This window comes from Diabrotica undecimpunctata, chromosome 8, assembly GCF_040954645.1.
Source record: "Diabrotica undecimpunctata isolate CICGRU chromosome 8, icDiaUnde3, whole genome shotgun sequence".
In the NCBI taxonomy this organism is placed as follows: Eukaryota; Metazoa; Arthropoda; class Insecta; order Coleoptera; family Chrysomelidae; genus Diabrotica; species Diabrotica undecimpunctata.
Window position 1 is genome coordinate 39,548,605 of NC_092810.1, and position 24,213 is coordinate 39,572,817.

At 34.3% G+C, this 24,213-nt stretch overlaps 1 protein-coding gene and 3 non-coding genes across 4 annotated transcripts; all 4 read right to left on the bottom strand.

The window, feature by feature from the left end:
• Positions 1 to 6,905: 6,905 nt before the first annotated feature.
• Positions 6,906 to 7,068, bottom strand: LOC140449252 (U1 spliceosomal RNA). The gene has a single exon (XR_011951762.1). It is a non-coding gene; the product is annotated as a U1 spliceosomal RNA (small nuclear RNA).
• Positions 7,069 to 7,945: 877 nt separating this feature from the next.
• LOC140448376 (uncharacterized) lies at positions 7,946 to 10,320 on the bottom strand. The gene is made up of 2 exons (XM_072541465.1): positions 10,056 to 10,320; positions 7,946 to 8,396 (listed from the first exon to the last, which is right to left on the bottom strand). Exons 1-2 carry the CDS (start codon positions 10,295 to 10,297, stop codon positions 8,030 to 8,032), a joined length of 609 nt encoding a protein of 202 aa, XP_072397566.1. The 5' UTR covers positions 10,298 to 10,320; the 3' UTR covers positions 7,946 to 8,029.
• A 941-nt stretch (positions 10,321 to 11,261) lies between these two features.
• On the bottom strand, positions 11,262 to 11,424 carry LOC140449254 (U1 spliceosomal RNA). The gene has a single exon (XR_011951763.1). It is a non-coding gene; the product is annotated as a U1 spliceosomal RNA (small nuclear RNA).
• Positions 11,425 to 12,273: 849 nt separating this feature from the next.
• On the bottom strand, positions 12,274 to 12,436 carry LOC140449255 (U1 spliceosomal RNA). The gene has a single exon (XR_011951764.1). It is a non-coding gene; the product is annotated as a U1 spliceosomal RNA (small nuclear RNA).
• Between the last annotated feature and the right edge of the window lie 11,777 nt (positions 12,437 to 24,213).

Consider the following 24,213-nt stretch of genomic DNA (forward strand, 5'->3'; position numbering starts at 1 on the left):
CTCACAATCACACAATAATGTCAATAAGTTTTCATAATTGAGAGACGCTCAACCTAAAACTTTTCGCAAAAGTCCTTTCACAATATCTACTAATCGCTCCCAAAATCCACCCCACCATGCAGCTATAGGAGGTTTGAAACGCCACTTAATACGTTGTGTAGAACTATATTTCGCGATAGTATTGTAGTCCAATTGCTTAAGCGCATTCTCGAATCCCGTAAAATTTGTTCCATTGTCACTATAAACTATTCTCGGTCGTCCTCATCTTGCAACAAAGCGACGAAAGGCTTAAATAAAGGCATTTGTTGACAACGAGGTAACGAGTTCCAGATAAACTGCACTATAAATGGTACAAGTGAACAAGCAAACCCATGCTTTCTTGCCCGTTTTCAAGTAAAGGGTCCCGCTAAGTCCACTCCGTTAAAATGGACCGCGCAATCCGTCTACCCCTAAAATCCAATATTTTTCGCGACGCAAACTAAGTAGTCCTTGTGTGCCTACATGACAAGAGCTTTTGTGTAGGCTTAAAATTATCTTACGCACTATAAAATGTTGACCCGGAAGTAAGATAGGCAGACGAAAATCTTCCGTGTGAAGTCTCTCAGTAACACGAGTTTTTATAAGTCCAAATTCATCGACAAACGTGTTTAGCGAGGAAATTCGTTTCGTATCTGAACCGAATGCTTCGTTCTGCACTAGATTCAATACAAATATTTCGGCTTTATCGATTTCCCCAATTCACCTGTACGTTTTTCGTTATAATTTCTTGCATTATAACAAAATCGTAGCGGCCACACTATCATTCTTAAAAGCTGTATGTACTGAGAAAAGTAATGCAGATACCAATCGTCAGATGTCATATTCAATAGTGACGAACCGGCTTTTTTCTTTTTCTCGGTACAGACTTCTTCTTGGGGCCAATCATTTTCATTTGTGTACAACCATTCCGGGCCCTCCCACCATCGAGAGTCGAACAATTGCTGAACACCACAAAATATACACCTGTAGACCTCAATTTACTAACCCAGCAGCGGTCGCTAAGGGCTGATCAGTTCCTTGCCTAGGTAATTTTACATTTTTTTCTTGGCAACGAGACTATTGAATTTATATTTATTTTCAGTCGGTAAACCAAAACCTTCTGTTGCTAAATCAATTTTTTGTTCATTTTGAACTTCACTCTGTAAAAAGCTCATTAACCCACTCAATTTTGTTTCTAAAGTTGTAACTTCTGCAGTTTCTCCGATATTTTCCATGGACACGAAAACATAAGGCCTTAAAAACTGTGAAGATCTATGCCATACTCGAATCATATCTTCTGGCAAACATGGCTCAATAAGAGGATACAATATCGCCGCATACTTGTCAGCAGTTATGCCTAAGGTCTCAAGTGAACGAAGTTGACTCTCAATCATACCATAAAAAGTAGAAATATTACAAGAACTACTAGAAACTCGACTCAAAATGAACTTTAAGAGCTCTCTAATGTAAACTGCAATCTGGAGATCCTAGACTGCAAACTCTGCATAATTTTTGAGTAATTGTGGGCTACTGCAGGAAAACGCTTCACTAATCGTCTGGCCTTACTAGCCTCTACAGTGGCTTGTCTCAAATAAGCTAACTTATCAGTCAAATCAATTGATGGATCGTCATGCACTGCTTTGAACTGTGACCAAAAAGGAAGCCAATCTGTCAAGTATCCATTAAATTTCTTGAACTCGATTGGAGGTAATTTAAATTTGCGCTTACCTTTTATACTTGATGACTCTGAACTTACTGAACCTGGTCTGTCATCATATTAGTACTTAAGTTGAAAGTACCTTGCACTATATTTATCTTTTACATCCATCTCACTGATTAACTCTTCTTCGGAAGCTTGTTCCAATATACTTTCAAGTACCGCACTTTCCACTTCACAAAGCTCATTGTACCTTACCTGTAAAAGTTCCCACTGTACGCTAATTTTCTGCCAGGGTCGAGTGTCCACCGGTTCAGCTAACAAACTGTCCAAAACAGTAGCAACTTTCATAAATGCACTACGAAGCACCGTTCTGCGTTTTTTTTTATCTGATTCCATTTTTTCGCTTAAAAAGGTTAACTTCGGCCAAGTCTTACGACAAAAACAAAATTATTCGCCGGAAAAAAGTTTGCACTAAAATAACTAACTTTTAAGCACACCCGTATATAAGTCCTGTCACGATCGCCAAATGTTACGTTAGGAGTGTCCTACGGTTAATTTTCGCATTCCTTGTTCGAAAAAATACAAAATTAAATTTCTATTACAAAATAATTACTTTTGTATTAAAATACACAAATGTGACTAAAGTTTTGTTTAATTCAGGTTGTATTCCTAGACGAAAAAGTCATAAAATTTAATTGCCTTCAGCTTCAGCAGCCCTCGGCTAGAGAGGCGATGCGCTGATTAGGGAATTTTTTAAATAAGCATATTAAATAGTTACTCGACAATAGTTAATATAAATTTATTTATATGTTCGACACCGCTGATAGATTACTTTAGTCTAAAATGATCCATATAACTGCCGAAGAGAAAGAAAAGATGATTCCAGTCGATTCGAGAGCAGACTTGAAATTTTATAAGTTAACGATTCGATAACAGTGAAAGTTCAGTACAAAATATTAAATTCTAAACACAATTATAGTATTTAGAAATGATTAGATACGATCGTTAACCATAATAAAGACGGCCAAAATCGAATACTTCGGTCACATAATGAGGAGTAGCGAAATATAAGGGTTTCTGCGATTAATTCTACAGGGAAAAGTAGAAGGAAAACGAAGACGAGTAATGCGAAGGATTTCCTGGCTGAAAAATCTACGTACAACGGTACATGGTTCAACACAAGAACCACAAATCTTTTGAAGGCAGCAGTGTGCAAAATACAGATTTGCCATGATGGTCGCCAATATCCGAAATGGATAGGAACTACAAAAAGACGAAGATACGACCAGGAAGAAGTCGGTACAAAATTATTTATATTATGATTCTCTTCTTCTTCTTAAAGTGCCCTCTCCTCAATGGAGGTTGGCTACTACAATTTTAAACTCTTCTCTATCTTCAGCTATTCTTATTAGCTGTTCAAAATTTAGCCCGGTCCATTGTCGGATGTTTCTGAGCCACGATAGTCTTTTCCTTCCTAGGCCCCTCTTTCCCTCGATTTTTCCTTTCACTATAAGTTGGGCATATTGGTACTTATTATTTCTCAGTATGTGGCCTAGGTATGATGTTTTTCTAACTTTTACTGTGTTAAAAAGTTCTCTTTCCTTGCCTATTCTATGCAGCACTTCTTCGTTTGAGGGATGCGATGTCCATGAAATTTTGAGTATTCTCCGGTAGATCCACATTTCAAAGGCCTCCAATTTATTTACGGTTGATGTTTTAAGGGTCCACGTTTCAACTGCATATAGAAGAGTCGACCAGACGTAGCATTTTGATAAACGTAGTCGAATTTCGAGTTTTATTCGAGAATCACAAAGCAGTTTTTTTATTTTTTCGAAAGATTTTCTGGCCTGTTCTATTCTCGATCTTATTTCTAGATCAGGATTTAGGCTGCCATCGATCCAACATCCCAGGTACTTAAATCTATTGACCTGTTCTAAAATGTGCCCATTTATTGTGCAAGGTTGAGGTACGTTTTGGTTTTTTCGGATTGACATCACTTTGGTTTTTTTAATGTTTATTTTCTTACCAAATTGCTCACAGGTCGAGTTGGTCTTGTCGATGAGTCGTTGTAGACCTAAGTCGGAATCCGCAATTAACACTGTATCATCGGCGTATCTGATACGGTTGATATTTACGCCATTCACATTGACGCCGTCCTTGGAATCCTAAAAGGCTTCTTTAAATAGAAACTCTGAGTAAAGATTAAACAGCAGAGGCGACAGAACACATCCTTGTCTAACTCCCCTCCTAATTACTACTTCTGCGGATGTGGAACCTTCGATCCTAACTCTGGCGTTTTGGTTCCAGTACAAGTTTTTTAAGAATTTGATGTCTTTTCCATCTAAACCGACTTCTTGCAAACATTCTAATAGTAGATCGTGTCTTACTCTATCAAATGCTTTTTCGAAGTCTATAAAGCATATAAATATATCTTTCTGTTGGTCGTAGCATTTTTGGGCGAGAACTAGTAAACTCAACAGGGCTTCTCTCGTTCCCATGCCGGCTCTGAATCCAAACTGATCGTCTCCGATGATTGTTTCGCACTTTCTATAGATACGATTATGTACGATTTTTAGTAGGACTTTTACTGCATGACTCATAAGGCTTATCAGACGGAACTCATTGCAGTGTTGTGGGTTTGGCTTTTTTGGTAGTGGGATGAATATTGACTCCAGCCAATCTTGGGGTATTTTACCTGTATCATAAATGCGATTGAATAAAAGGACAAATATTTCGATATTTTCTTCGCTGATTAATTTTAACGTTTCTGGATATATTCCGTCTGGACCTGGGCTTTTATTTGTTTTAAGATGATTAATTGCATTTATGATTTCAGATTTCAGAATTGTTGGCCCTTCGTTGTTATTTTCCAATCTTGATTCTTCTCGTATGTCGTGAAATAGAATTTTAATATAGTTTTCCCATTCTTTCAGTTTATCTTTCTAGCAGTTTGCCATCCGTGTTCAGCATGGTGTGAAAAGTCGTTCTCTTGGTAGTCGATGTAAACTCTTTTACCTTTTTATGTAAATTAAAAAAATCGTGCCTTTGTTGTAGTTCTTCTATTTCCACGCATTTTGTTTCCAGCCGTTTCTCTTTTGCTTCGGTTATTTTTTTTCGAATTATTCTATTTAGTCTTTTGTATTCTCCGTCCTTGTCATTTTTTCCTTTAGATTCTCTTCGTTTGTTCATTAATTGTAAAATCTCTTCTGTCATCCATTCCTGTTTGTTATTTCTAGGTGTTACTTTTAGATGTTTTTCCGTTACATTGTTCATTTGTTCTTTAATAGTTTTCCACAGTATTTCTACATGATTCTCTAGTAGCTTGAAATTTTGACAACAAACTATCACGTTTGTTAAAAAATCAACAACATTTACAGCGAAAACATCTCTCGTAAAACCTTAGACGAGGAGTCGGCTGAAATTTAAATTAAAAAGAAATAAACATTCCAAGGCACATCTAAGATTTTCAGAGACTGATGAATAACGTAACAAGCAAAATCATGTATTGTCTAAAATACGTGAGAATTAGAATCGTACAATGTTGTATTGCTGTTTCTCTTCTAAGAACTAGAAGGATAGATACTCAATAAACAACAAAAAATTATTTTGAATATATTTTTGAAACTTTGCTTCTGCCCCTTATAACCCGCAACATTCAATACAGAATTGACCCATTTCAATATAAAACCAACACAGATATATCAAGATGAGCCTATTTCCAGTAAAGCTTGTAAATAGAATGTATTGTTTGACATAATGAATATTAAAATAGTGACCAACAGGTGGTATTGATGTCTGGAATTAATAATATACATTCTATTAATACCGGTTTGTAACTGTTTACTGGGTTGCATAATTAGTAGGAGGAAATTTTCAAATTTACACCAACAATAAATTATTCATGAAGCTTAAGGCTCTTTTCTCTTTTTTACATCCTTTTATTCAAATATTATTTACTGTTTTGAGAATATATAATAAATCAATGGTTGTCGATAAAATATTATATTCTATTATATTCTCTAAGTATTCTACCCTTTTTTTCAGTTCTATCTTTACTTGGTCTAGTCATTTAGATCTAAGTAAATGTTTTCATCATCTTGAAAGTTCAAATTAAAAATGGATTAATCAACGTTTTCCAAGGGATACGGATACTATTGATTAAAGAATATTTTTGAAATACGAGAGGCTGGTTTTCTTTAAATTGTCAAGTATTATTATAAGATCTAAGATTCCAAAAAGAAAAGTATGGACGTTGATTGAAATAGTATGGATATAGTATCTAGGTTGTCAGATTCCACTCATGACTTAAAAACAGCAACTTGCATTAAAAGGAGTTATAAATCATTAAGTATCCAAATCCTATCAATTAAGTGTATCATGAAATTCTCACAATGTATGCCTAATAAATCCTCTATCAAATATATCAAAGACTGATTTTAAATTCTGAGAATTTTGTGTAACTCCCTACCATGACAACACTGCTCCCTGGATATATTTTAAATAGTAATATTTTTTCGAACCAGGTATGGATAATTCTATATTATTGATAAGATTTTTAAATTCAGATCATAGAAATTGGTTGTTACTTGGAGATTCTGGTTATCCACTGAAACAAGCCATTTCAAATAAACGCTTCAATTCGTGAGTTACAATATCATAATTCTACATTCAATAGAGCTGAGGATATATTATCTACTCAACTTAATCAATACTTTGCACATGTATGAAAATTTCTAGCAATTAACATACGAAAAAATAAAAAATGATTTTGAAACTTTGCTTCTGCCCCTTATAACTCACAATATTCAATTCAGATTTGACCCATTTCAATATAAAACAAACAAAAATATCAATAAATTATTTCCAGTGAAGCTTGTACAATATTCTGACATAAATTGCATATTAAAACAGTGACTAAACAGGTATTGATGTCTGAAGTAATATTATTATGTTCTACTATACATAATAAATGATCCAATGTTAATTGTTTTAATTAAGAACTATTTATTAGAATAAATAAAGAACATTACTATTTTAAGAAAGCCCTCCCCTGCATTTATACTCGGATTCCGCGTGGGCGTGAGTGTTGCGTTATACAAATTCTAAAACCGCTAGGCGCTATGCTAGAAGTAGAGATTAAAATTTGTTTTAAACTTTTACAAGAGAACTCATTAAAAGTCCTTTGCTTTTTTTTACTGATTGAAATTTTATGTTTTGATTATTTAACACCGGGACAGCGCGTACGCAGTCCCGACTACCAAAAATTACGCGCCCGAGTTATCCGCATTAGGGATAATCGCAGGGGTCAGCCCAACCGAAGTGCAATGGAGGGGCCTCACCCTGGGGGAACCGCCTTGTTGATCACGGTAACCCCTACGCCAGGTAAGTATGCTTTTTGCCGCAATTCCCGGCCTACAACTGAAACATACATACGATCACCTTCACAGTAAGCTACTATCGCCATCTATTAAAGGTTAGAGTAAGCACTACGACATAAATCGATAATAAAATTATACTTTAAACAAATTTATTCAAACATACACAATATGTTATGCTTTATAAAACAAACACGATGAATAAAGTAAACATATCTTAAAAATTAATTCTTGATAACTGTTTTTTATTTGCAGTTCCATAAAATATTTGAGAAACTGTTGCTAAGCAATGCTGTTTTTATCAGAAAAGTATTTGATAAATATTGCATCATAAATGATAAATAATTAAAAGGGCCTATTTAAGATTTTCCAATTCGTAATTAAATATTCCAGTAGTAAAGTAAATGTAAATAATTTAGTTAATTGCAAATTTGAACTAAATGTGTAATGGATAGCGGCAACACTGTTCATACTATACGTAGAAATTTATACAGAGAATAGAGAAACCATGCTAATTGTAAATTTAATGATTAATTTTTTTTAATTAGTATTTTATTATATTTTTTATTTATTTAAAGGTAAATAATAATTTACTAATATGGTTCTGAAGTTGTTTCTTGTAGCATTTTTGTTATTTACTATTTGTATTGGGGATTAATCCTGCGATGTACGGGTTGGGTCTCTCGGGCCCATTAAGTTTTTCTAATATCTCTATTTGGTCAGCGAGTCTAAGTATGGTCCTGGCGGTCTAGATACCTTTCGACGGCATGGCCAGCTATAATCCCTTAGTTACTAATGCGTATTGAATATAATAAATAAAAATAAAAATAAAAATAAAAACGTTTATTGCCTTAATAATATCTAACATTGCAAATTTAATATCTCATTTTCTTCTTTTCCGACATCTTCTTCTGTAGGTACTTATTTTGGCATCGCACATACTTCCCTGATTGGTTGATCTTCGGCAACCATCCGGCTAGACCCTGATCAGGTGGTCGATCAGTTTATGGTTATGTCTATACATCCTCTGGATCCTGTTCTTCTCGAGGATGTCCCTGGCCTTTCGGAGTCTTCTTGTGGCCTGGTTGAAGAAGTATCTTGTTCTTTTCACGGCCAACTCCCTCAGTGGTGTGTACTGGAGCCTTTCTTTGATGGTTGCATTTGTTACTCTGTCCTCCCATGTTGATCCATCTATGATCCGGTAACATGAAGTTTCTGTTGCTTCTAATTTCCTCCAGTTAGTCTCCGCTATCGAACTCCATACTGTGACTGCATATAACATCACCGATCTAACGTAGGCCTGGTACAACTGAATCTTCTTGACCTTCGTTAATGGGCTGGTCCTGAAAATATAAGGAAGTATTAGTTTTTTAGCTGCATTGGCTTTTACCTTAGTTTTTGTGTATGCAACCGGAAGTTGAGTTTTCTATCGAGGTGGACTCCTAGGTACTTTACTGAATTTGTTGCCTGGATCCTGTTTCCTCCTACTGTGATTTCATTTGCTGGTGGATTCCGTTCCTGAGAGAATATAATGAACTGCGTCTTCTCCGCGTTGATTTTTATCTTCCATTTGTCCGTGAACTCCGTGATTTTTCCTAGGTGGCTTTCCATATTTCTGATGATTCTTCTGTCGTCTTTTCCGGTTGCATACACTGCTGTGTCGTCTGCATAAAGGGCTGTTGAAGTTCTTGGATCTGTTGGTAAATCTGCAACAAAAATATTGTATAATATTGGAGATAGGATGCTGCCTTGGGGCATCCCTTCATGGATTTCTTGAATTGTTGACATCTTTTGGCCAGCTGAAACTTGAAAAGTTCTATTAGATAAATATGTATCGCAAATATTGATTAAATAATGAGGAAGCCCAGCCTTGTCCATCTTGAAGATTAGTGCCTTTTTCCAAACTGTGTCGTATGCTTTTTCTATGTCCAATATGGCTAATCCTGTCCTTCTTTTATCTTTTAGATAATGAAATATCATGGAAGTTACTTCATTTTGACCACGTTTAGCCATTCCTTCGTGATAGGTATACATATGGAGACATCATTGCCTCCGATGTCGTGTATACCAAATACATAGTAAATACCAAAGTTGTCTGTCGTAGAAAATTTTATTTGTAGTCAAATTGGGTAGCGGAAGATTTTGCATGAAGTCAAAGGCTATTGCAGATACATTATTACTATGCTGACATTTATGTTTAATTTTTCGTTTTATATCATAAAATGCCTTTGCTTTAGCGTGATGAAGGTTTCTCACTTGAAGCAATTCCTCTTTTGTTGATTCGTCGATATTCGCTAGTTTCAGTTGGGTTTCAGTTTCATCACATAATGTACAAGTGTCACATCTGGGGTAAGAAAAAAATATGTTAAATCGAGTTTGAAATATGTTATAATAAACAAAGTAAGAAACCTTGGACTGTGGGTGAAATTCTTTAAAGGCTCTGTACATATTTTTTACATTTAACTCTGATGGTAGATAACTTTTTGTCTTTGTCCATTCTCCGTGTATAATGACTTTGGCGGCCTTTGAATGCAGAAATGTGAGCTATTATGATTTCTATATCAGCAGGGTATGTCTTCTTAGGTCTATTTGTATGCTTACCCGGGCATCTTTTGGAGAACATCCACTCATTGCTAAGCTATTTCTAATTCGACGAATCTGCATTTCAGTAACTACAAAGAGCTGTGGCACAAATACTTACGTCTTTTCCGGGTAGTCGAATTTTATACATAAAAGAAGCTACATGTGGTGGACCTTGTTGATGTCAAGCTTTGTTTGTATCTTGTTCCACTGTCACTAGTAGTACTGTTGTTAGGTGAAGCAGCTTGTGGAATACGACTGCGTCTTCTCTGGACAGGAGTAACTCTAATAAGGCTTGATAAATATAAATCCTACTCATCTTTGGTCTTCATAAGATTAAACATATTTATAAGATTGAACATACATATAAGATTGAACTCATAAGCATTGAGAAAACAACTCGTTATTATCGGAAAACTTACCTACAGTAATTTCCTGTTGTTCGTGCTAAAACATTCTTATCACCTTTATGCGTTTTGTGAGCAACTCCATGTATTTTAGCTTGCTTTATGGTTACTCTTCGATAAACTTTTTCGTTTTCGTGGTTTATCTGTAGTTCGAATTTCACAAATGCTATCATCTCTAATATTAGAGGCAAGTATTGTGTTGAACAGTTTCCGCCATGCTGAACTATTTTTATAATACCTACAAAAGAAACAAACATCTGTTATTACCAAAGAACACACATACACGCTTAGCGATCACCGTTGCTTGATAAAAGTGTTGACTTTTACAACAAACCGCATAGAGATCTGCTTTTTTTAAACTATCCGAATTTTCTGTTGTTTAAGTACTCCGGACATCGGTGATTTTTACACAACTGAATGTGCGAGATCGCTAAAGAAACTAACTATTCTGTGCCAAAAACATATACAGTTTGCAAAAAATGGACATGTGTTGTTTTTGAAATAGACGCTTCAATTCGTGAGTTACAATATCATAATTCTAGATTCACTAGAGCTGAGGAGATATTATCTACTCAATTACTTTGCACATGTATGAAAATTTCTAGCAATTAACATACGAAAAAATAAAAAATGATTTTGAAACTTTGCTTCTGCCCATTATAAACCGCAATGTTCAATTCAGATTTGACCCATTTCAATATAAAACAAACAAAAATATGAAGACATTATTTCCAGTGAAGCTTGTACAATATTCTGACATAAATTGCATATTTATTGAAACAGTGACCAACGATTATTGATGTCAGAAGTAATAATATTATAATAAAATTGTTCTACCAGAGAACTTACGACTCTGGTTCTACTATGAAATATCTGTTGCCGTTTATTGGGTTGCATAATTAGTAGGAGAAAATTGTCAAACACAAAAAATTGGTTCCAATTGCTTTAGTTTAATAAATATAAAACAACATAATAAATGATTCAATGTGAACTGTTTTAATTAAGAATTATTATAAATAATACATTTACTATTTTAGAAAGCCCTCGCATTTATTTTATTTATTATTCGAATTTCGCGTGGGCGTGAGTGTTGCGTTATACAAATAATTCTAAAGCCGCTATAATAATAGAGATTAAAATTTGTTTGAACTGAACATTTTGGCAGAGAACTCGCAAGTTCTTGGTTTTTATAAATTGAAATTTATGTTTTGATTATTTAACACCGGGACAGCGCGTACGCAGTCCCGACTACCAAAAATTACGCGCCCGAGTTATCCGCATTAGGGATAATCGCAGGGGTCAGCCCAACCGAAGTGCAATGGAGGGGCCTCACCCTGGGGGAACCGCCTTGTTGATCACGGTAACCCCTACGCCAGGTAAGTATGCTTTTTACCGCGCTTCCCGGCCTACAACTGAAACAAAGATACGATCATATTCGCAGTAAGCTACTAGCGCCATCTACGAACAGATGCGTAAGCACAACAGACTTTCATATGGCGTCTATTTAATGTTCTTTGCTTTCAGTGTCAAGATTCAAATGAAAAATGTATACATTTCGGGATGTTACAATTCTAAAAGTGATACAAATTTTATTAATGAGACAAAATTTGTTACTATCACCTTAAAATTTTGAGACATTGAGAGATCATCCGACAATATAAACAAGCTTATTATTATTATAATATAATCTTCTGCAGTGGTTTTAGTAAAACGTGTGATTTTGCAATAATAAATACATCTAAAATAGATAATTGACTAGAAAGTCAATATTAATATAGTTTATCAAAATATGTATTTGTTTATAAAAAAGGCTTGTCTATACAGTTTTTAAGACGTCAGACTACAAAGAATACATTGAGTAAAAAGTTATTATATAATATAAAAGTTTTGTTGTTAGTTTTTATTGATCGAATAGAAATCTCACTTTATTTCTTAAATTTTTTGTGTGCAAAATGTCAATGTAAATTTTTGCTTGTAAGAGAAAATAAAAAACAAATCTTCATTTCATAATCGTTAGCTCTCTTGTTGGTAGAGACATTGTTAGATAAACACAACAATCTTATAATCTCTCTCTTGTTACATAATAATACATACAATTAAAAATAAAATCTGAAATATATAATTACGAGATACAAAAACAGGTATACCACGAATCACGATACCCTGACATTAAAAATCAACATTCAGTCAACGTGGTAAAAATTATTAGATTTTGCGTTAAATTTGAATCACACCGGGACCGCGCGCACGCCAGTCCCGACTACCAAAAATTAAACGCCCGAGTGTTCCGCTTTAGGGAACATCGCAGGTGTCAAACCAACCGTAGTGCAATGGAGGGTCCTCGACCTGGGGGATCCGCCTTCGTGATCACGGTTTCCCCTGCGCCAAGTAAGTATGCCTTATTTTTGCATACATCATCCTACCTCCGCCAAAGTTAAGATTCATGCGAAGTTTGTTAAGTGGCGACATCGGTGGGCGAAATTTACAAGTTTTGCGGTGACAATTTACGGTTTGATACGAAGTTGGTATTGATCCGATCTATGTGAGATTGTATTACTAGTTGTCGACTTTTAGGCTGTATCTAATAGGTATTACACATTTTTTAAATATATTTCAAGAACAAATCAATTTTACACTAATTTGGAGACTTTTAACATCAACTATAAGAAATTGTAGATAAGTCTTTATAGATGGGGTTTTAACATATTTATTTTTATTAATTGACGTACGATAAATATTATAATGTCCACTTATGGTCTCCTTTTCAGATTCCAGACATTTGTTGTTCTTGAAATAAAAGTTGCTCTTTTTGATATACCTGTGCTTTACCGACATGCTGACAAGTGACTGTAGTGTTTGGCTTTTTATTATTATACCAGTTTATGAATGTAACAATATACAAGTTCAATAATTATACATGTTAATAAACCAAGAACAGTAGAATATACACGAGAATGATACCTCGCACACCTTTTTTGAAAAATATTTATTTTATTTATTGACAATTGTTTTGTATACTGTACATTTCATTATACTTGAATTCATTTCATAATATATATTATCCAACTACTTGTAATTAAAACAAGTCTGCCAAATTTCCAGGCTATACTTCAATCTCCTGAAGATTTAATAATATTTTAAAGCGTTTTCGCCCCATTGTGCGTCGCGTCGGTGGTTGAGGGGATAAGATTCTTTAGTGCCATGCAGAAAATGCGAATTCGAATTTAGACTTTCAATATTTTGTAAGATGGCAAATGGACATGGATTCCATGTAATAATAATGATAAACACAAGAAGTCATATAATATTATCAATAATCAGAAAATGGATTTATTAATCCAGTGCGTATCTATTTTAGATCCACCCAGTGTAATTAAATATAACCCTTTCATTACTGTGGGGAAATACTTATATTATGTCCAGGCGAATCTGCTGGCATCTGTTTGTCACACAGAATAAATATATCAGGAATACCCTGAGATTCAATAACTCTAGAATTGTTTAGTTTGTTGACGATATCTGTTAAGCTAACTAAAGAAATGTCTTTACGGTCCAGTCTAAATTATATATTGTTATTTTTATTTATTTGACACATGCCAAGTTACTATAACCTCTTCATAATTAACTTCATTAATGAGACGAACATTTTTATAGTTTCTTTTTTCCACAGAAGTTAGCCAATACAAAATCGCCTACTTTAGTGTAACACAATTATTGTTATTTTTCGTGTTACTCTTTTCAGTTTTTTCTCCCGAAACCGCTTCATCATGGTGAATGTCTTCCACATCATCTTCACTCATGCCATTCTCTTCAGTTTTCTCTTCCGAAACAGCTTCATTATGATCAACGTCTTCCAAATCATTTTCACTCATGTCATCAAATTCTGTAATTCTCTGTTCACTATTATCACTTTCCCAAGACTGATCACTTTCTTCCGAACTAATGTTCTTACGTTTATTTACTTTAATTTGCTTGGTTTGCTTTCTTCTTGGTTTTGCGTTAAGCGTATTCTCCGGTTTACATATTTTAGTTTTGACAGAGTTTTTGTTAGTGTTATCTATCAGTGTTTGCAGTACGTCTTCTTGTGTGATTATTTCAGCTCCAGCAGAGATTCTTTTCCTGCGATTTTTTGTTTGAGTCGCATCACGTTTCGCAGTTTTTAGTAGAAGTTCTTCAAATGTAAGATGTTTTGACTATGATGAGCATGGTAAGGAAAGTTCGTATTCACTTGTTAAGTGAGCTGGGTCTTTTGAAGTAGATGGAATGGGTGAATCGGTCAAAATAGTCTCTAGAGACTCCGTACCTCAGTTGAAAGTCCCAGTTTTCTTTTTTATATATCTTCATCCCATCGTTTTAAAGCTAAGGGATCGAAATACTCCCGTGGTATAACATTATGATTTAAAGGAAAAATTCCAGCTTTAGTAAAACCACTTATCAATATGCCTGGATCAGTTTCTCTCCAGATCTCTGCAATTAATTCTGAAAACATACATTTTGTTATTTTCACCCCAACATTTTTCCTCTGCCACTGGACTAATTTAGTATCCCAGCGACTTTTAAGAGACTTAAATACTGATAGATCTAGTGGTTGCTTTAAGTGGCTGGTGTGTGGTGGTAGCTTAAGAATGGTAATTTCATTTGCAATTGTCTTATCAAATCCACATCAATATGCGTTGTATGCCCGTCGTATATAACAAGAACGGGACGCTATTTAGATAAATTCTTGATGAAGCTTTCTTCGAAGAAATTTTTGAAAACATTAGTTTCCATCCAGCCATTAACTGTTGTGGCATATGTAGTATTTGGGTACTCAGTCTCAGGTTTTGCTACCCATTGGTCCCAAACATGTTTGCCTTTAAAAATTATGAGTGGTGATACTTTTTCTCCAGCGGTACTGCACCCCATAAGAACAGTTCTGTTTTGTTTTCCCGGACCACTAGTTGTTCTGGTTGCTGGTTTCATCAAGGTTCCATACTTGCGCAGGTTTTTCTTTCAATCCCAAATTATTTAAAGTTTCATCTAAAAGTTCGAAGTAACTGTATACAATAAATGGATCAATATTCTGCTTGCCAGCAAACTCTACACTTTGAGGCTTTTTAATTGAGAAATTGTGCCTCTTTTTAAACCTTAGAAACCAGTCTTCGCCGGGAAGACTGTTTTTGAATTGTGTTTTGATGTTATTTGCTTTCACATAATCTGCTACAATATGTGTATCACCTCCTTTCGTGAAAATCCAAATCCCCATTTTTCCATTTGTCGAATACAGTTGGCTAGGGTCTCCTCCTCTTTAAATGTAATATCTGGCCTTCTTCCATACGTATCACTTTTCTTCCCCCTTCTTCCCTTAACGTGACCCGTCAATGTGGTCTTTGGGATGCAATAAATTTTACTGGCACGGTAAATAGTAATGTGGCCACTTTTTATTTCGGATACTGCTGTGGCTAGGTCTTCTTTGCTATGTGTGGAGCCTCTATTACTCTTCCGAATATAATTACGCACCATCCTGATTTTAGAATTCTGAAACAAAAGAAACAAAAGATTAAATTAAAATGTCGAAAACATATTGGGGCTAGTGCGTACTTCACAACGCACTTGCCTTCTTTAATTATAACGCACTAGCCCCTTTTAATTATAACGCACTAGCCCCAATGCTATTTTTGACTGGAGCAAGAGCGCCCTAAATTTTTTTTAAATAAAGTACCTAATAAAACGTTAAAATATAGGTGTTACCACAAAACAATATAAAAGTTCTAGTTACTCACCAAAAATCAAACTTCTAAACGCATAGGTGAAACCGATCAATTAAGATGACATTTTCAGGGTCACCTACCATTGCACGTTGAGAATCAACAATAACTAAAAGAACTTTTAAAGACTGACGGTCGGTTGTTTGCATGCTAGAATCCTCACATATGTATTTCCAACGTTAGATGCTAGATGGCAGCAGCTAATACATTCGTAATAAAAATTTAGATAACATTGATGCACTAACCCCGCTCACGCACTTGCCCCACCTTACCTTATATATATATATATATATATATATATATATATATATATATATATATATATATATATATATATATATATATATATATATATATATATATACAAACAACACAGTTTATTAGGGCTGCAGTCAGTAGGTTTGGCCAGGATGTTATAGAAACACTCTTTTGACTTTTGGTCGAGCTTTCGGAATTCTTTTATTCCTTCTTCAAGACATAGTCGTTGAGATTATTTTTTTAAAGCTACGACACTTAACATTAAAAACACACACATAAAATATAACATTTAAATTAATGGACAATATACATTTTAAAATTTAGTTGGAAAGTTAAAATTTTGTTAGTGACATCTTTTCATGGTGTGTTTTCAAAAACGGGATGTTATAGAAACACTCTTTTGACTTTTGGTCGAGCTTTCAGAATTCTTTTATTCCTTCTTCAAGACATAGTCGTTGAGATTATTTTTCTAAAGCTACGACACTCAACATTAAAAACACACATATAAAATATAACATTTAAAATAATGGACAATATACATTTTAAAATTTTACGCCACGTAAAATTAAAATTTCCTCGGATTCTTTGCCTTGCCTTGAACCACCAACCTCTATATGCCTTCCATTCGTATGGTAATGTGTCCAAAGTACCTCAATATATTTTGGTTGATGATTGTGGTAAGCCTAGTATTGATGTCGAGTTCTGTCAATATTGAGACATTTGTGCGATGTGCTGTCCAGGGTATGCGCATCATTCTACGAAAATATCAATCAAGTAATCCTAAAAAAAAATAATTTAAAAACCATCAACCCTATAAGCAAGAAGTCAAGAGTTGAAATGATTCAAACTCATTTATTCTAAGTAAGTGTAGAATTATGCGGGAGCCTTTTTTACATTGCTCTTTAGAAAATCAACAATTTTGAATACAGTAATACCTCGACTAACGCTTCCCCGACTTCCATGAATTCAGAGTTACGCGATTTTCAAATCTTGTCAATTCGTCATTTGAGTGCCAAAGAGTCGTTTGACTATCGATGAGATAGAATTACCGCCCACACATTATTGCTCATTCAATGTACATGACATGACTTTTCGCACAAAATCAGCACATTTTTATTTTGTATTAGATATTTATTATCTTCAGTTTTGTCTACTAATTGGTTGCTTGTAATTTGAATATGTATTATAATTGTTATTATTATCTTCAGTTTTGTCTACTAATTGGTTGCTTGTAATTTGAATATGTATTATAATTGTTGAGAGTGTGCTACATTTTATAATTTATCTATAATAAATATCAAAGTGAATATTGTTGTTGCATTAGCTCTGTCTGATACGTTAGTGAATACAAATAAAGGAACTGGGGGCTGCTGTCCAAGATATTTGTGAAACTCGTTGGGTTGAAAGGTATGAAGGTCATCTTCAGTTCCAGGACGAATCAATCATCAAAATATACAACGCTCTTAAAACAATTTCTACATGGAAGGACAGTAAAATGTCAGCTGATGCATTTTCATTAATGCAAACTATTAGGAGCACAGAATTTCTCATTTCAGTAGTTTGTCTTAGTAATGTTTTAGGTACAACTGTATCACTTGGTCGTCTTCTTGAGTCACCAAAATAAAAGATCAAATGCTGAATCTGGTCAAATCTGAATGCTGAATTTACAATGAAGTAAAGGAAATAGCTAAACAACTAGACATTGAACTGAAGATGCCACGTATAGTTTCTTGCAAACCTGTCATCAAAACCAACCTGCTAACTCTTGCGAAGAATATTTCCAAAGATCTATTTATTTACCGCTTTTAGACAATATCTTAACTGATTTAGAAGAACGACTTTCACCGAAAGCTATAAATCTATTTACTCTTCGAGTTGTTTTACCTAAAACTAATAACACACCAGAAGATAAAGTTGCATTAAAAAAATTTGTTGACACCTTCCAGGATATTATTGGACCAAGAGTTTTCACTGTGGATTCAAAAGTGGAAAAGAGTCGTACAAAATATTGGAAAACTCCTGATTCTATTTTAGAAGTATTAGAAAACTGCGATATTCATATGTATCCAAATATCAGAATATTTCTGCAAGTATTAATTGCACTGCCAGTCAGCACACTGCAGCAACAGCAGAGCATAGTTTTTCTACGCTCAAGCGTCTAAAGACTTGGCTTAGAAACAGAACTTCGGAGAAAAGGTTAACTGGTTTAGCACTCATCAATGTGCATCCTGAAATTTCTCTAGATGTTGATGCAATCGTAGAGCGATTTCCTAAATCGGATAGAAAAGAATACATTTTATAAAATTATATAATATTTACTTATCTTATTCTTATAGTATTTTTAATCACTAAACTTTTATTTACCACTCGTAGCCGGCTGTTGCTGACAATTCGTGACAAAAATTTTAATACCGAGTAAACAAATAGTTCACTCACTTGTAGCATAATATTTATCTAATTATAGAAATATACTATATACAATAGCACTAAAGGCCTTAGAGGCCCATGGCTTAAAAAGTTTGTTCTTTCTTCATTTTCGCTTTTCTTTATGTACTGAGATCTTCTCTGGCTCGATATGTGATTTTTCTCCATTCCTTCTTGTTATTCATTTTTCTTTTCTGGCCTTGTAGTCCAATTTCTTCCATATCTTTTTCTACCTCCTGATTCCATCTATTTTTTGGTCTTCCTTTTCTCTTTTTTAAAGTTATAGTGTAGTTCATTACCCTTTTTGAAGTCCTCGTGTTCGGCATCCTTTCTAGGTGACCTCGCCATCTTAGTCTCTGTGCCTTTATGACTCCTATTATGTTAGGTTGATTATATAATTTCTTTAACTCATCATTTGATCTTCTTATCCATAAACCGTCCCTTATTATTCCTCCATATATCTTCCTCAGGATTTTCCTTTCCCATATCTCCAGTAAATTTTGTTCATTTTTTGTCATTGTCCATGTCTCACTGCAGTACGTTACTATTGGTTGTATAGTTGTTTTGTATAACTGTATTTTTGCCTTTCTTGATAAAAACTTGCTTTTCAACATTCCACTAAGAGCATGTACACTTCTATTGCCTGCCATTATTCTAGCTTGTATTTCTTCTTTAATGTTAGGTTTGCGTGATATTATTGTACCTAGGTATGTAAATCTTTCTACCATTTCGAATTCGTATGATAATCTTTCTTCTACTTCTACTTTAAACTTTTGTCCATCCCTGAACTGATCATCTGTCCACTGCATACATTTTGTTTTAGTTTCATTTATGTAAAGTCCCATTTTCTTTGCTGCTTTTACTATTCTCTGTACTATCTCCTGTAGCTCTTTTTTTCCTCTTGCCAGCAACACTATATCATCCGCAAATGCCAAAACTTGGTGTCTTTTATGATGTAGGAGTCCTTCTCTATTGATTTTCGCTTCTCGCATTATTTTTTCTAGGCATAAATTGAAGAGTAATGATGACAAAGGATCGCCCTGCCTTAATCCTTCGTTTACTATAAATTTGTCCGATACATGATTGTTTACTTTGACTCTGTTTTCTGTATTCTCTAAAGTAAGATGTATCATGTTACGCAACTTTCTGCTAACTCCCAGTTCCTCAAGGGTCTCTTTTAATTCCTTCCTTTTTATTCTATCGTATGCTTGCTGGAAGTCGATGAATAGCGCTATCGTTGGTAAGTTGTGTTCATAGCTTTCTGCTTGTAATTCTCTGATTATGAATACTTGGTCCGTTGTGCTTCTCCCTCGTCTAAATCCGCACTGGTATTCGCCTATTATATTTTCAACTTCTTTTTCTAGCTTATCTTTTATGGATTTTGATAGGATTTTATATACGGTATTTAGTAACGCTACTCCTCTGTAATTACTGCATTCTGTTTTGTCTCCTTTTTTGTGTAATGGGCAAATAATGGCTTCCTTCCAATCTTCGGGTATTCGTTCTTTTATCCATATCTCCTTTATGATCTTGTATATCCAATTATTTAGCAGTTTTCCACCATATTTCATCATCTCTGCTGTTATGTTATCGCTTCCAGGGGATTTGTTGTTTTTCAGATTTTTTATGATTTCCTCGATTTGTTCTTTGCTGGGTGAATTATCTTCTATGTCTTCTAAGTGTTCGATTCTTGCTTCTGTTTCCACGCATTCTCTTTGGTTTGACTTATTATTGCCATTTAGTAATTCATCAAAATACTCTTTCCATCTATCGGCAATTTCTGTTTCCCCGCTTATATTATCTCCTGCTTTGTTTTTGACGAATATGGGTTTTTGTTGGAAACCTTTTTTTTCATTTCTAGCACCTTGATATAGGTTTTTAATTTTTTTATTTCTGTAATTCTCTTCTATTTCTTTTAGCTTATTTTCTATGTGTTTTCTCTTCTTTTCTCTCAGCACTCTCTTTACTTTTTGTCTTTGCTCCCTATATCTATTCTTTGTCTCTGTTGTTTCTTTCGTGATCATTTCAATCCTTAATGATTTTCTTATTTCTATTTCTTTTTGGCACTCTATGTCGAACCAGTCTTTCCTCTTTTTATTCTCTTGTTTGTTACATTCTTTTGCTGCTTTGTTCATTATTTGCTTTATGTTTTCCATGTAATGATCTGAGTCGGCGTCTGGTCCTCTGTATGTTCTTATCTTCTTTATACATTGCTGTTCTTCTTTTTCGATGAGCACGTGGTCTATTTTGTTTTTAGTCTTTCTATCTGGCGATATCCAAGTTTCCTTGTGTATTTCTTTTCGTTCGAAATATGTGCTCATTATGATCATATTTTTTTCTCTCGCGAAATCTATCAGGAATTGTCCGTTCTCATTAGTTTCATTGTGTTTACTATATTTTCCTATTGTCGGTCTAAATACTTCTTCCTTCCCTATTTTGGCATTTGCGTCGCCTAGAATAATTTTCATATCATATCTGGGTATATTTTCGATTGTTCTGTTTAATTCATTGTAGAAACATTCTTTGACATCATTAAATCTATATTACATTCAAATTATAGAAATAACTATTCTTAAATTATATTATGTTTTTTGTTAAATAAATGAATTTAAATAAAATGCTGTTTATACTTCTTCTTAAGGTTCCTTCTTCATTACGGAAGGGTGGCTATAACTACAGCAAATTGCTCTCTATCTTGAGCTGTTCGTAGTATCGAATTTGTGTCCATACCTGACCAGTCTCTTACATTCTTTAGGAGCATTTTCTTCTTCCTGGACCTCTTTTTTTCTTCTACTTTTCCTTCCATTATGAGTCGTAGAAAGTTATATTTTTCTCCTCTGTTTTTCTGGGGATCAGCGCCACTGAAAGGTGTAAAAATCTAAATCCTATATCAAAATCACACTCAAGACCCATGACCCCCACCGAAAAAAACTTCTGGATCAGCCACTGCTCTAGGTATTAACTAATATCATTAAAGTCATTTTAAACAGTTTTATTTAGTTACAATGAAATCAGTAATGAAAGGGTTAGAGAAAGGTAGTACTTTTTACCGTTTAACTATATTCAGTAGGACTGCCTACATATCTTCCGATTCGTTAACTAATAGTATGATTCAGCTCCAATTAGTAGCTATTAAAACGATTTGAACGTAATATATATTAGATTTAATAGTTTTTTGTGATAATTTTGTTAGAATATAAAGTAAATGAGGTCTTAGGGCTGTATAATACATATTTTGATTCAATGAACCAGTATTTTATTCATTATTTTTAAGTACAAAAATATTTATTTTCATTTTCAACATCTAATAATTATTCCAGCAAAATTTTATCCTACGGGAGCGGTCTCACAACAAATACTACTTAGATTCTTTTGCACTTTGTACTACAATAAAAATATGAATTTGATTACACAAAAGAAGAGAGCACAAAAAACTCGTCTTAAGGCTAAGTACCTTTCACCAACTAATTATATCGATTGAAAAACCAATCAACGATGACTAATTGTTATATAGAAACGACCTCTCTACTGTATTCCCGATTGATGGCCATGTTAAAAATTATTCTTAAATCGACAAGCTACCGGTATTTTATGGATGAGGTACGCGATTTACGCTTGTGGTGATTTGTCTTTGTCGATTTCCTGTGGAAAAAACGCTTCCTGCTTTTGCTGCGATAATTAGACACCCACCTAGAGATACCAATAATCAATAATATGCTAAAGATTGTCGTAAAAATGGTTATTGATTCGGCTGGCCTTGCTTGGATTGCTAGACTAGAAAATCGATTGTGCACATGTCTTAATCTATGTCCTATATTGTAATATGTTTGTAATTAGATTGAAAGATCTATTTATCTATTTACGAAATCTCATTATATAGTCTGTTACTCAGGTATGTAGCAACTGTATACAGGGCGTGTTTTGACAACAGTCCAACAAAATGGAAAAAAAATCGGTGCTCTAGAAGATCTATAACTATGTAATTTTTTTGCCAAAAATGAAACATTTAAATTCAAGAAAAAAATTTATTGAAATGGAATAAGCATTCAATTTACTGTGCAAAATGACAGTTTATTAGGCGCCACGCCCTTCCGGTAGGGATCTATGCAGGAGTATCAGACCCCAGTTATTCTAGTCTAAGTTGCAGATTCATTTAGAATTTTTTATCCTGTTGAATCATTAAATTTCTTTTAAACATTTAAGACATTTCTGTGCACAATTTCTTTAGAGAATTTCTTCTTTGTTCATCCTACATTCATTCATCTTTGTTTTGGCAGCGTTTGTACTGTGTTTATAAATTATTTTCGTATAGAGAAAACATTAGATATATGTATATCCCTAGGACAAACTATGAACTCCAAAAACAATTCCACTCAAGAAATATCCAAAGAAAAACTAAAATTATTATATAAAAAACACTGCTGAGGCCGGTCTTCACGTACTGCTACTACTTGTCGGTTTATAACGTTTTCCAACTTCCAATCGCCACTTAGTCCGGTTGTTCCATAGGTCTTCTTCTATGGCCCTCTCTCTCAGTTCTTTATTTATTCCTTCACTCCAACTTTTCTCTTTCCTTCTGGTTGCCATTTTAATATTTCTTTTGGTACTCGTTGTTCATCTATTCTTTGTATGTGTCCGAACCAGACAAGTTGTTTTGTTGTTAGGTCAACTGCGAGTGTTCGTTTGATTCCCATTATTTCTCTAATGCGTTCGTTGGTAATCCTTTCTCTTCTATATCTTCCTGCAGCTCTCCTCCAAAAATCCATTTCCGTCGCTTTCAGCGTTGCCAGTGTTCTTTCTTTCAGTGGCCATACTTCACAGCTGTACAAAGAGATACTTTTTACTATAGTCTCATATATCTTTTTTTTATTTTCTTTGCTGATGGATTGGTCCCATAAAATGCTGTTTAACATTGTGATGGCTTTTCTCCCCGACGTATTTCTCTCTCTTATGGCTTTGTCTAATGTTCCATCTTGTGAAATAGTCACAGCAGTGCTTTATCGTGGTGTTATCGTCTAATATGAGATCTTTTTGTTCTACTCCAATGCACAGGTATTCGGTTTTCTTTTTATTTACTTTTAGACCCCATATATCATACTCTTCAATTAATTTTCGTGCCATATAGTTTAAATCGTCATAATCTTGAGCCATTATTACTTGATCGTCTGCAAAGTTGACCGTATATACCATAGTGTTGGTGAGCGGTATCCCCATTCTCCTGAATTTTTGTTTCCATCTTTTTAAAGCACTTTCGAGGTATATTTTAAATAAAGCGGGGGACAGACAACATACTTGCTTTAATCCTTTTGATGTTATAAATCCTGTTGTTATTTGTGTCCCTGCTTTTATTTTTGTTATTGGTTAGTTGTATAGCACTTTGACGGCTTTTATTAATTCTATTGTTACGATCAATTATGTTTTCATATTTAACCTGTAAACATGTTATTATTCTAAACAAGAATGTTCTCGTAGATTCTCTGAAACCTGTCTGGCGGCCCGTTTCTTCGAGAAAGGTCAACACTGCTGCGAGCCACGATAAGACCGGTCTTCATCCATGGTGTTCGAGTCAATTCAGGTCAACATCTGTCTGCTTCGAAGGGATTCCAGAACTAACGGCTATACGGGAATTTTCATTGTGTGCACCAGTAATGCAGCTTTAAGAGCCAAGTTCCTTCGTAATATAAGGAAAACTTAATAGTGCATCTCAGAAACCTTGTTTTTTTTTGAACGAGAAGTGGATTTAT

Excerpts from the sequence above, each read along its gene's own strand:
- LOC140448376 (XM_072541465.1), bottom strand. The coding sequence starts at position 10,297 with ATGTTTGTTTCTTTTGTAGGTATTATAAAAATAGTTCAGCATGGCGGA. Across the intron at positions 8,397-10,055 it reads ACAACAGGAAATTACTGTAG|GACCAGCCCATTAACGAAGG; the intron begins GTAAGTTTTCCG and ends TTATATTTTCAG.